The sequence below is a fragment of the Bufo bufo genome, chromosome 5 (assembly GCF_905171765.1).
Source record: "Bufo bufo chromosome 5, aBufBuf1.1, whole genome shotgun sequence".
In the NCBI taxonomy this organism is placed as follows: domain Eukaryota; kingdom Metazoa; phylum Chordata; class Amphibia; order Anura; family Bufonidae; genus Bufo; species Bufo bufo.
This window is the reverse complement of record NC_053393.1, coordinates 320535891-320549197: the sequence shown is the minus strand read 5'-3', so window position 1 is coordinate 320549197 and position 13307 is coordinate 320535891. Positions and strand designations below refer to the sequence as shown.

The window sequence follows — 13307 nt, the reverse complement described above, 5'->3', positions numbered from 1 at the left end:
CTTTATTAAATGAACATCTCATTACGACACAAGAGAAAACACGTGATGAACTTCTCAAAAAGAAGGAGAAGAATAACAACAAACAAATCAAGAGAATTCCTTTAGTTACAACGTACACTGAAGATAGTACACAGGTTAGACGAATCATATTAAAACACTGGCCGGTACTTAAGAGTGGACATGGGGGAATTGAAGAATTTCTTCTTCCTCCCCTCATGTCATACAAGAGGGCCAGGAATCTCAAAGATAAAATTATACACACTGACATAGGCCCACAGAAAGAATCTGGACAGACCTTTTTACGTTGCCCAAAATTGGGAAGTTTTCCTTGTTTAAATTGTATTAATTGTCGCTATATGCAAAAAGGCAGTTTCTTTCTGCATCCCTCGACACAGAAAAAATATCAAATTAAATATTATTTAACATGCGAATCCTCATTCGTTGTATACATTCTCTGGTGCCCATGTCAGTTACTATACGTGGGGGAAACCTCACTGGAGTTTAAATGCCGAATCAACCAACATCGGTATACCATTCGCAAAAAACGTATGGATCTCCCAATTCCAAAACATTTCACTGACATGGGCCACAAAGAAAGTGACCTCAAATTTATGCTCATTGATCACATTCCTACTCCCCGACAAGGTGGTAATAGACATAGTCTACTAAAGAAATGTGAGATCCGATGGATCGCCAGACTAAATACCCTGAGACCCCAAGGGTTGAACGTGGACTACAGGCCCTGGCTTTTGTCCTGAGTGGTCATGTTTGGACTCTGCTCACCTGCTTCAGTTTTGAAGTTATCTGTGGTAGTGCCCCTTGTTGAACTAACAAGGTAATTCTATTGTTTTTATTGTCTTCAGGGGATGGTGACAGTGGATCTGCTTTGTGCCAGGGGAGAACGGTGCAGGGCCAACCAATTGGATCATTATGGGACCTGGATTAGTCATACCACAAAGTTTTACTCTTTTTTCTTTATATACATTTAATAATTGGTAGTCCTTGAGCATTACAATATATGATTAATCTTTTTTGCACCTGGCTTATGATTATTGTCATGCGTAGCATTACAGTGGGTGACCGATGATGTTCAGAATATGACCTACATTCTCTGGCCGATTATGGTGGTTGTTTTTGGAGTCACTGGTATCAGAGGGATAGGCGACACGAGGATTTTTCTCATGGGTGTTTTCTTGTGACTGCCCCCCAGCCTAGAGGATGACCCCGGGCTGTTACATCGGATTTCCAGGAATGGAATCCTATGAACAGGGGGCTACTTCAACCTTGGGCTATACGGTGACAACCGGGCCACTTTGGTTGTGTTCCTCGATATGACTGGGAGGCTCTAGGATGACCACTTTGAATTGACAACTCGAATTGGGCTCTGGCGGTACTACCGCTCACTATACACCTCTTCTTTGCTTTCCTCATAATATCGGTACTTCCGTTTAAGATGTTGCCTTATAATCCCCTGATCAGCCAGTGACCCATATATATACACCTCCTAAATCGGGGCCGGAGAAATGCGGTCAATACTGACATACGATGTCCAATGTATGCGGATGCAGACAGGATCTTCATATGCCGAGATGCAGACACCATTACGATTACTGTATAATTTAGCTGTATTCCTTTACATGTTAACATCTCTTTATGATGAGGTGATCATACATTTGACCACATGACTGGACATATGATCAGCTGTCCCTACATGATACATAGTATGGAACATCAGCATCCCCTCCCTTTCTTGCGATGTGATATCTCTGATCACGTGATCGGGTGCGAGATCACGTGGTGCGATCACAGGTTCCAAGGTCCTTGGACATGCGCACTACGTGACCGGTGTACGCGCGATCACGTGACTAAACTATTCTGAAAGGTCCTTTGACATGCGCATTGCATTGTCTGATACGCCGAGATCCATGTGTTGTGACTTCACTATGTACCCCCGGGATCCTTGTCATCTCCAACTGAAGGTACACCTGTGCACTTTAGATTATTAAGCTATTGTAAAGACTTACACCTGTATCCACTATTTTCACAATTAATGTATTATGCTATATTTTCGATGGCTAAAATGTATTGTATAAAAAGGAATAATGCCATTGTAATACACGTTAATGAAATGCTGAGTCTGATTGATTTAAAACAAGCGATAACATTATTTTTCTTGTTATTTTTTGTATTATATGTGATAAATGCACTTGATTTGTTAATTGATTAATCATGTTTAAACCGCATAAATATGCACTATGCACTGCCCACTTTTGTCACTGCTTGAAAAAGATCCCATTGAGTGGATCGAAACGTCGCGTGTCTGGTGAATAAAGCCGTCTTTTACTTTTTACAACTTGGATGTGCTGTGGATTTTTCAACTTATATATATATATATATATATATATATATATAGTTCTTGATAGAACCCACCTCCGCCCCCTGGCGCCTCTGATAGCCTCTACTCTAGGTACCTATTTTGTAACTCCTGGTCTGCTTCCAAAACCAGGTAGTTCAAATTGTACCGTAATCCTCTTTTTGTATTTCTACATTTTGCCTTAGTTTGTATAGAGCAGTGTTTATTGTCCAATGTTAATACTGGATTGTCCGATTCTGGAACATAGAAGCTGAGTAGTGATTATAATTGTGACTGGTAATATCACATATAGCAATCCCAATTTTGTTCTCTCCCATCAATTTAAAAGCAATAATATTGCAAAAGAGGGTTAGTCATAAAGAAGCTGACTTGTATATTACACTTCACGATACATATGTAACCTTATTGTAAAGTTAGAGTTAATTGAAGTGCCATACGACTTGCACACAGTGGCGTCCCACATGGCTGCAATGTCGGATACAGCGGTACCTTGTTACAAGTTGTCAGCTGGAACGACTTGAGCGGTTTGGCGGTCGCGTGTCTGTACAGTCTCTAGTTGCCTTATGGACAGTCTCCAACCGTGGGAGTGATTCAGGTGATGTCTCCAGATGGTTGCCAGGACCGGATATTCAAATCATAGCGTTCCATATATGCCGAGTGGGAGTTAGAGCTGGCCTCTATAGTATTGGACCGTGCGTGCATTAGAGTCCAAATCCAGGTTACCACTGAGGAAGGGGCCAGGAATAGACCCCGAAACGCGTCTGGTTGATAGTGTCAAGGTATATCTTTTATATAAAATATAAATATTTTATATAAAAATATAAAAATTAATAAAATAATAAAAAATGGAAATCAGTCAGGAAATCCACTAGGCGGACATAAAACGCCTTTCTTTTATCTTGAGACTCTAAATTTAATTTATGCAATTAATGAAAATAAAGGGGCAATCAATTATGCAAAATATATGTAACAATTTATTTATAAATGAGTAAAATTCCAATATAAAACTGACATAAGATCAATGGATAGACAAATTGACGCAGTACCAATAAACCACCACTAGATGGTGGTATAATCCACTATCACTTTCTCACCAGCACAGAATTATTAAAAGTAACATATGATAAGAAATAAATGATATTTCTTTATCAAACAGACCAATACTTAATACATCAAGACAAGCTCAGGATTTTCTGTTTACCAACAGGTTATAACATGACAAAATACAGATTAATACAAGAACAATAAATGTTGTCCCTTGACTCTGTCTCAGCCTATGACAATCAAAAATATAAATGATATTAATATGATATTATATCCCACTCAGCAACCAGACTATGGAAATATAATTTCCCAGAGTTTTCCTCTACTCAGATAATGTCTAATCTCCCATTAGCAATATGCATCTTTGCTAAGAGGACAACTAGCATTAGGGAGGTGATTAACACTATACGTTCCCACAATATGGAAACACTTGACTATACGCTGAGAGGAATATCTTAATAATATCACAAGCAAAATATAACATACGTTACCAAGTCAAGGATGGACAGGTTTCGGGTGTAATCAGTTCTCAAAACTCTTCCAGTGAACAAAAATTAATCCAAGTTTCTTTTTGTTGTTGAAGTAAATTGTTAGTTGCAGTTGTTTCAGTTGAAGAGTGTAGATAGCTGGATAGATAGCTAGATAGATCTCCTCTAACCTCTTACATGCATAGTTTATACCCCATGTTATCTAAGAATTCCTCCCCTTCTAGATTAGGGATCTCCAATCAGACAAGATGGGTGTGTTCGTATGCAGATACCAATGATGTCATTTTAACCCTTGGAACACTGGTGAAAATGCCATACTATTATCAATTTACCTCTAGATGGCACTGTTGTACTACATAACAATTCCAACATTAATTCTAAATATCTAATAATGACCTTATTAACCTCTTGAACATACATCAGTATTAAGGGTTTCTTCCCGACATTTTAATTACCCCTAATCTAGACATGTTGGAGTCACCATCTCCTACTGTCTTCTTAGGGACAATGGACAATAATTCCTTTTACTTAACATCCGGATTCATTAACTTGCCTACATGGCTGGCTAATAATATTTAGCTCTCCTCATGAAAACCAATTAGTAGGAAGGCAACTCCAATACTTTTCTAAACCTTAAAAGTCTATATGGTCAGTGGGATATATACGGCATAAAATATATATTCTAAATTATATATATATATATATATATATACACACATCGATACACTGTTATACATAGATGACATATTATATAAGTCATTGGTTAAGATATGTTGCAAATTTAAATACACCACACAGGAATATAAAGAATATAATTATGAAGGCATGAATGGGACATTCATACACCCAATGCTTTCTACAAAGTAGACCTCCCTAATGATTTTGTAATGAAGTAAAATAATACATTGCTATTCAAATGGTTGTTTCTCACAGATACATGTCTGTAGGGCCCATTATAGTATTAACGGATATACTACATCTGCTCACTATAATTTTAAAAGACAATATACTCTATGTCCCCACAAACATGTTCCCAAATTGAACTCAGCATAACCTCATCTCGGCCTGTTTCAATCCTATAGAGAAATATCAGACTCTGGTTCAATCTGTGATTACACTTAAAGGCAATGGGCATTGCTATTTAGACCATAATATCTTTAGATAAGATTGTACATTTATGAAAATGCACGACAAATCCCCCTTCATTCCAAAATATTCCACAAAGTGAGAATATATTTGGAATGTCAAAAACTTTTCATATGTCTTCTTCATGGGTCACGGCGCGTAGACTTTGTCTATGGTGTTTTTTTCTTCATCTCCGCATGTATACTTAGTAAGTTACTTTTCAGTGAACCGATCTCCAGTTCCAATGTTTTAATGGAGATGGAATTGGCAACGGTTACACCTGTGGCAATGACAGCGCCCACTACGCTAAAGATTATAGCGGCAACAATGACAGAAATAAACCGTCTCGGTCTTTGACTCGTAGAAAGCTGCTCTCTGGTCAAGGTCTTTCTCGCTTGTTCCAGTATTTGCGTAATCCGTTCTTGGGAATATCCGATATGCGTTTGGTACCAGGTTTGGATCTCCGGTGACAGGATCTCAGACACGTTGAATTGTTTTTCGATGAAGACGCGTGGATCCAGGCTGATGTAAATCTTCTGGGACAAAATCCTCTTGTTCGTCAGAATGAATCCCGCGGTGTCCTGCAGCATGATTCCGGATGAAGGACCTGGCACAACAATCGGTTCGGCGTGGAATTCTTTCCCCAAGATTAGGACGACATAGATGATGGCAATCATCTTAGTCGGCATCTTGCGCCTAAAATATTGTATGACAAATATAAGTATATACATCTTTCACTTTTTATCCTGTAAGAAAAGAGTTAATGCTATCATATATTTTTGATTGGCATAGGTTCTTTTCTTGAACAGGGTAAGTTCCTTATTTTAGAGGTTAGTTAAGAGATGTTTAGTTATAGAGGAAACACATGTGAGAATGGGTTAGTATACACGTTTGTTCATACAATACCAATCCTAATTTTCGTCTTTAGCTGGAACTGTAAAATCTCCTCAGACTCCTTCTACCTCTCGAAGTCGTGAGCTAGGATGACAAACACGTAATTGATTAATATGCACCCATTTTTCCATAAATTCATCCCCCTTAGGGATTTTTATCTTGTATACCACTGGTGACAACTTTTCAATAATGACATAAGGTCCTTTCCATGAAGGTAAGAATTTTCTCTCCTTCACTTGATCCCGAGCGAAGTTATAGAGATAAACCTGATCGGAAATTTGATACTCCTTCTGAGTAGTTTTCAGATCGTAGTATGTTTTAGCACTCACTGCGGCTTTCTCTATATTCTTCTGGGCAAACGCAAAAGCATGCTGAAAGTGCTTGCGTAAATTTTCCACATATTGATGCGATGTTGTAGCATTTATCAAATTATGATCTGTTGTCCTGTATAATAAATGCTGGGGTAACATCATCTTCCTTCCTGTGATCATCTCGAAGGGAGAAAGTTTGGTTGCTGCGCTTGGGGTGGCCCTGATGGCCATAAGAACCAAAGGCAGTTTGACATCCCAGTCCTTACCAGATTCATTGACAAATTTTTTTAGAACGTTCACGATGGATTGGTTGTAGCGCTCCACTCCACCACTAGAGGCTGGCCGATAAGCTATATGCAGCTTCCTTTTTACCCCCAGTATTTCCCACATCTTTGTCATCACTTCACTAGTAAAATGACTTCCACGATCGGACTCAATGCGTTGGGGAAGACCAAACCTGGAGAATATGTGGTTAATGAGCAGAGATGCACATACGCTTGAACTGCATGTTTTGCACGGCAAACATTCTACCCATTTTGTGAACAAACAAGTTACGGTTAACATGTATCTGTTGCCTTTTGATGATGTGGTTACTGGTCCAATGAAATCAATTTGGATGTCTGACCATGGCATGGACATCCCCCTTTTCATCAGTGGTGCCCGATGAGTGGGTCCTTGTGGCTGGAATTGAGGGCATATTAGACATCCTTGACAATATGTTCGCACGTCTTGTAACATATGCGGCCAGTAAGCGTAGTCCCGTAATAACTCGTATGTTAGTTTCTCACCTCGATGTCCAGCTGTTGGGGCATCATGGGCATGTTGTAGCATCAGACCTCGATACGCTGCGGGTACTACCCATTGCGTGATACCGTTCTTTGAGGTCCTTATCAGCAATCCATCCTGTAATGAGAATTGGGACTTACCCTTCATCAAAATCCGTAACTCCTCCTTACCATCACAGTCTTCTGTATTTATGGGACAATTCTGTGGATCCAGAATGTGGTTATAAAAGAGACCAATAACTGGATCCCCCTTTTGGCCTGCAATGAGATCCTCACTAGGGGAATCTTGGCTCCATTGCAACACATTAGCTTCAGTTCCCTTTTGGGCCTGACTTCTTGTCGTTGCATCCACTTGCATAGTTCCCATGAGGTCATCAACGTCAAAGACTTCTCCGTCAATGGCTGCTTGTTTGGCGAGGGAATCTGCTAGGTCATTCCCTTCTTTATCCATACCTGGATACTTTGAATGACCCTTTACCTTTTTCCAGTAAATTGTAAGACCGTGGGTGGTAACCATCTCGTCAATCTTACAAAACATCTTACCATGCTTGACTGGCTTGTTGTTGTTTCTCATCATGTTGGATCTTTTCCATCCGGGGAAATATTCCACAAAGCTATTAAGAATATAATCAGAATCTGTGATGATTACAAACTCCTTAACATCATATTTGATAGCCATTTGTACGGCTTTGTACACAGCAGTAAGCTCTGCAACCTGGCTGCTTTTGGAACCAATTTTGTATCCAACGGATATCTCTGGGAACATATTATTCCACACGATTCCGACACCTGCAACCAGCGTGTGTTCGGATCCTACATCGGTATGGAAGGAACAGCCGTCTACATATACACATGGTAATGATTTGCAGTACTCCTCTTCGTAAGATTTATATGGGGATGATGATTGTTCCTCCAGGAAGTCATTCTCCTGCGACTCACCTTGATGTTCCGCATTGGTACAATCATGGAGTTCAGCTAATCCTTGAGCAACTGGGTTCTTATTATTTTGTTTATACCTGATCTCCAACGGCCATCCCATTAAGGACATCGTCCAGGCGGTTATCCTGCTATTTGACAGATTTCCATCCCTTATCCGATCACTCTGCAAGTATTGCAGCGGTTGGTGTGCAGTCTCCACAATGATTCTTTCACCTTGGATAAAACTCCTGAAATATTGTAAAGCCCACACAGTTGACAGTAAGGCTTTCTCACAGCTATTGAATTTTACCTCTACTGGTGACAAGGATTTGCTGGCATAGGCAATGATTCTGTTCCGGTTTTCCTGTTTTTGGAAAAGGACTGCACTCATGCTTTTGTCAGTGAAACCTGTTTCCACGAAGAAAGGTTTTCCCCCTTCTGGATAGGCAAGGCATGGAGCCTGGATAAGTTTGGCCTTGAGTTCATTCACAGCTTGCTCATGACGCTCACTCCATTCCCATTTTACTCCTTTCTTCAGTAACTGCAAAAGAGGTTTTGTAATTTCGGCATAATTATCTATGAACTTACGTGAATAGTTCATCATGCCCAAGAATGATCTCAACTCCTTGAGATTTGTAGGTGACTTGGTGTTGATCACTGCTTCCACCTTCTTCTTCTGTGGGTTGATTCCATCAGCAGTGATTTCGTGACCTAGGAAATTGACCTTGGCACGACACCATTGAGCCTTCTGAAAAGAAAGTTTCACACCAGCTTTCCTCAGCTGGGTTAGTACATGCCTCAGTTCTACAATGTGTTCCTCAAAAGTTGTGCTTTTGATTAGGATGTCATCCACATAGGATAAGGTACCTCGTTCAGTGGCATCAGGCATTGCCTTATGCATGAACACAGCAAATTCATGGCCCGCATTTATGTACCCGAAGGGCAGTCGGGTCCATGCATATTGTTGCTTTCCAAATGTGAAGGCCAATTTGTACTGATCCCTCTCGTCAATTTTAATCGTCCAGTATCCTTGTGCACAGTCAAGGGCGGTGAAGATTTTTGATCCTTGAATTTGTGCCAAACATTGGTCAATATACGGCACGGGCCATCCGGACATGTAAACACGTTTGTTTAATTGTCTTAGGTCCGAGCAGAGACGAAATTGACCATTGGGTTTGAGGACCCCAAGTATCGGATGATTGAACGAGCTGTGTATTGGACGGATAATGCCCCTCCTCTCCAGGTTTTTAACGATTTCCGATAGTGACTCGTAAGCCGCCAGCGGAAGTCGGTATTGTTTGACAAAGACAGGGGGTGCATCTGGATCTGTCTGGATCCTTGCAACATGTATGTCTGTTTCTCCACAGTCATAAGAATCCTTGGCGAACATGTCCTGGAACTCTGTGAAGAGCTCCTTTAGCTGTTGACGCTCTGACTCATCGGAGCATGCATCAGCTATAGAGACTTGTTCCTCCACCCGCTCCTGAAATTCTGAAAAGATTTCCGGCTGACTTAACTCGTAAGCTTCTTCAAGCTCACTGGTTAAGTCATTTTGGGTGTAGTGTACCTTATCCTTTCCTTGCTGGCAGGATTCGTATTCCCTCTCATCGATCTCATGGTTGAAAACCAATGATGTTTCTTCGATGTGGCATGTACCTTCTTCAGAGCTGAAAGGATAAACAGAGTGTATATTGAATAACCCCTCAGGGGTTGAGGAAAAACTTTGTTCTACTACCTGTTCTTCCGTCAGGTATTCATCAGGAATAAGTCCAATAACATCATTCTGGAATCCAAAAGTGTAGTATTCTGATTCCATAGCTAAACCAATTACGGTGTCCTTTTGCAAAGATATGCTATGGGGAATCATATTATGGACTACCATCTGTAATGGAACCTGATGGACGTTTATCATGGGAGTAGGCTTTAACTTTAGGCCGAGTTGTTGCATCCGGTTGGATAAACAGATCAAGGCATCTGCATTCTTCAGTTTCTGTCCCTTCTTCACTTGAATGGGGAGAAGAAACGGTTTGCATCCTTCAGGGATTTCAACCTCTTCAGCAACCTCAATACTTACGGCGTAGGGCATCTGTTGTCCCCCTCTCAAAGCTTGCTCTACATCCTGGAATCCCTCTGGGTCTCCTGGTAATCTGGACCATAAGGTTTTATTCACCAGATCAATCTGTACAGCAAATCTGTGTAGAAGGTCGTTACCTATATACATTTGGTATCGTGGTCCATTTATCACGATGAAAACGTGTTCCGTGGTCTTATTTCCTATGGAGATAGACAAAAGACATCTTGCAACCACATTATGACTCTGGGAATTTCCATCCAGATCATGAACCCATTGTTCCTGTGGAGAGAAACTTTTAATCATTTTAGGATTGGGGACCTGTTTTAATAGTCCTAAGCTTATGTAGCTGGCTTCGGATTTCAGATCCAGTTTGGCATATTTCACCCGGGTTATATTGTTCACTTGTATGGGAATCAATAAATTGTCATTGACCTTTTCAATCCGTACCATGGATTGAGTATGTTTGGTCAGGTCCGCGACTTTGTGATTTCCTCCTTCAAGAGAAATAGTTAATACATCATTATCCAAGGTTACCTTTTCGATTCTGTCCCTCTGGATGGTAATGATGTGAGCGGCACCGTTGACAGCTTCCTCGGGCTTACCATTGTTTAGGATCGTGACATCCGGCATTTGATTGTTCTTGAAATGAACTTCAATCGAGTTAGGCCTCTCTTCAATCACGTGACAACTGCGTTGTGTTTGTGCATTGCAAGAGAATTCATAGGCAATGGGTGTCTTCACCTGAGTCCAGACTGCTTCATTAATGAAGTCTATTATGGTACTCAACCTTTTCATAAGGTCAATTCCTATGATCAGCCGATCATATGGAAGATCCACAATCAATGTGGGGTGTCTAATGGTCTTTTTGCCAATTCTAAATGTCAACCATGATGTACCTTTTACCTGTAAAGCATCTCCACCTACACTTATCAAAGAGCCATCAAATGATCTTAATCTCGGCTTCTTTGTCGTCAGATCCATAATCTTTTGGAAATAACTATATGATAAGATGGTGGCTTGTGATCCGGTGTCGAGTAAACTTTTGATTGGTCCGATAAGTTCATTTTGGAGATATGATTCCACAAAATATCGGCCGTCAACCTGGAATAAATCACACAAGAAATTAGAATGTTTACTCATATGATTCCTCTGGAGGGTTTGACCTCTCTGCAGCTTCGTGACCTCTGCATTCCTGCGTCTCACAGGAGAAGTTGGAGGAGCAGCGTCAGCCCCCACCCTTGGGGAAAACTGGATTATATCACAGTTTACAGCTGATTCATGACAAGAGGCTGGAATGATGGGATCACACTCTGGAATAGACGCATGGTCGCAGGGATCGACACGATTAGACTGCAAGACAAATAAAATATTAGACACCTCCTCCCTGGCCCCAATCTTAGGGTCAGGGGTACTGCAAGGAGAAATGGTATTAGTAATCACATCAGATTCTTTCACATCCATCTTAATGGCCTTGCAGTGGCCTGGGTTCGGACTCGGCCCAATCTGCTTTATGATGTTGAGCTGGGACCTGGAGTTGCCCCTAAAAAAGGTTCAGGCTGTTTTCCTGGGGATACCTGGGACAACTTCCTCACAATGTCATTCAACTGGGCCACTTGTTCTGCCAGCTGATCAAACCTGTTTGGTTTGCGCATATTTTGGTTTTGTGAGGCGCCCTGATTATTGGTGGGTGACCTACTCCTAGGTGAGTTTAAGGGTTCCTGCCTATCTTCCCTCTGTTGTCTGGGCCTGTTATTCCAGCGTCTGTAACCCTGGGAATCCCTATAGTAATAGGACCTATATTGGGGACCATTATTGTAATATGGACGGTAGTTAGACCTCCCAGCACCAGAATTATCCCCCTCTGACCCGTTGGGATTTTGGGGCTTGGTTTGCTTGGGTACTACCTGTTGTCGATGGGTTTGGTGGACAGGACCTGTAGACTGAGGGTACTTACGTGGCTGTGTTTCAAATCCAAAGCTAGGGTTTACCTTAGCTTCAGCTATATTTTGCTCTGGGGATTTTTTAAATCTTCTCTCACCTGTTTCATGGCATTCACTGATATTATACAGCGTGGTGGCAGCCGTCACCAACCTATCCAAGGGAGCTTCAATATCCAGATCTCTGGCTAGGCTAAGTTTGATCTGGGTTGGCATAGCATCATAGAACAACTGCTTAAACTCTTCAGATTCCCAGTTTGGGGATCTATATGCTAACTTATAGGCATTTTTAAGGATAGAGAGGAATTCACGGGGACTTTGATTGGGCCTACATGTAAGCTTATATATGTCTCGTTTTGCAGCAGTAATGGTTCGGTAAGGTCCGAATTCCAGTTTAACTTCATGCAAAACACTTGGCCAATCTTGAATTCCTCTCTCCCTAAAAGAGGTAAAGTAATGACGATATTTATCATCAAATGCCCATGGAAGGAATCTGATTCTGTCAGCATCAGAGTATAATTTTAAAGAATCCATAGTGGATTCATACAGTTCTAAGTGATTCGCTATCTGAGAAGAACCTTTCTTAGAGAACTTGGACACAGTGGTATTTAAAAACTTAATTATGCTGGATGAATTTTGATCCTTTTCTGAATACTGGTAATTTTTCTTCCTAGAGACCACCTCAGCATATGATGGTCGCCTGGGACCCTGATCCTCTTTGTGGGTAAACACCTGTCTGCTTGGCAGGGAGTAAGATACATGCTTTCCCACATCACTATCAGACTCACATGCGCTTTCCCCACTCTCATGAGACACATATTGCACAGGTGATTTAACCCTAACCCTAACATGTCTATCCAAGGGAATATGAGGAGAGACACTTCTAGGGGCTTCCATATTACTGGCACCTAGTAAGGTGGTTACAGTTTGCAATGCCTGGTTCAATTGGGTTAATGCCTCCTGTGTTATCACACCAACACTTTCAGGTTGCTGAGTGTCTTGGATGGGGCCTGCTTTAGGAGCATGTGATGACATGTCTGGATGTTGGGGAGTAAGACATGGAGGGTCAGGAGATCCCACAGCGTTAGATGGATCCCTTTCAGCATTGACTATATTATGGGCTGATCCATCTGTCTGCTTAATTTTGGAATACTGACGATATAAATCCTCTAAATCATTTTTTGCCTTTTGGTATGCATCATGGCTGTGACTAAGGTTGTACTCTAAGTCTTTGATCATCGCTTCTGCGGATTTTAGTTCTGATTCCATCTTGGATACGTATCTTTTTGTACCCATTATAGACTCATACCTATCTTTAGAAAGAGTACTGACCTCAAACAATGCATACAAAACAGGT

The 13307-nt window shown here is 41.1% G+C and overlaps 1 protein-coding gene across 1 annotated transcript; it reads right to left on the bottom strand.

Moving 5' to 3' along the window:
- Window positions 1-7047: 7047 nt before the first annotated feature.
- LOC121002508 lies at window positions 7048-12619 on the bottom strand (the record flags this gene model as incomplete). The annotated part of the gene is made up of 4 exons (XM_040433960.1): window positions 7048-7139; window positions 7355-7635; window positions 8209-8303; window positions 11588-12619. Coding segments are annotated over 4 exons (1500 nt in total), but the record flags the coding sequence as incomplete, so codon positions are not given.
- Between the last annotated feature and the right edge of the window lie 688 nt (window positions 12620-13307).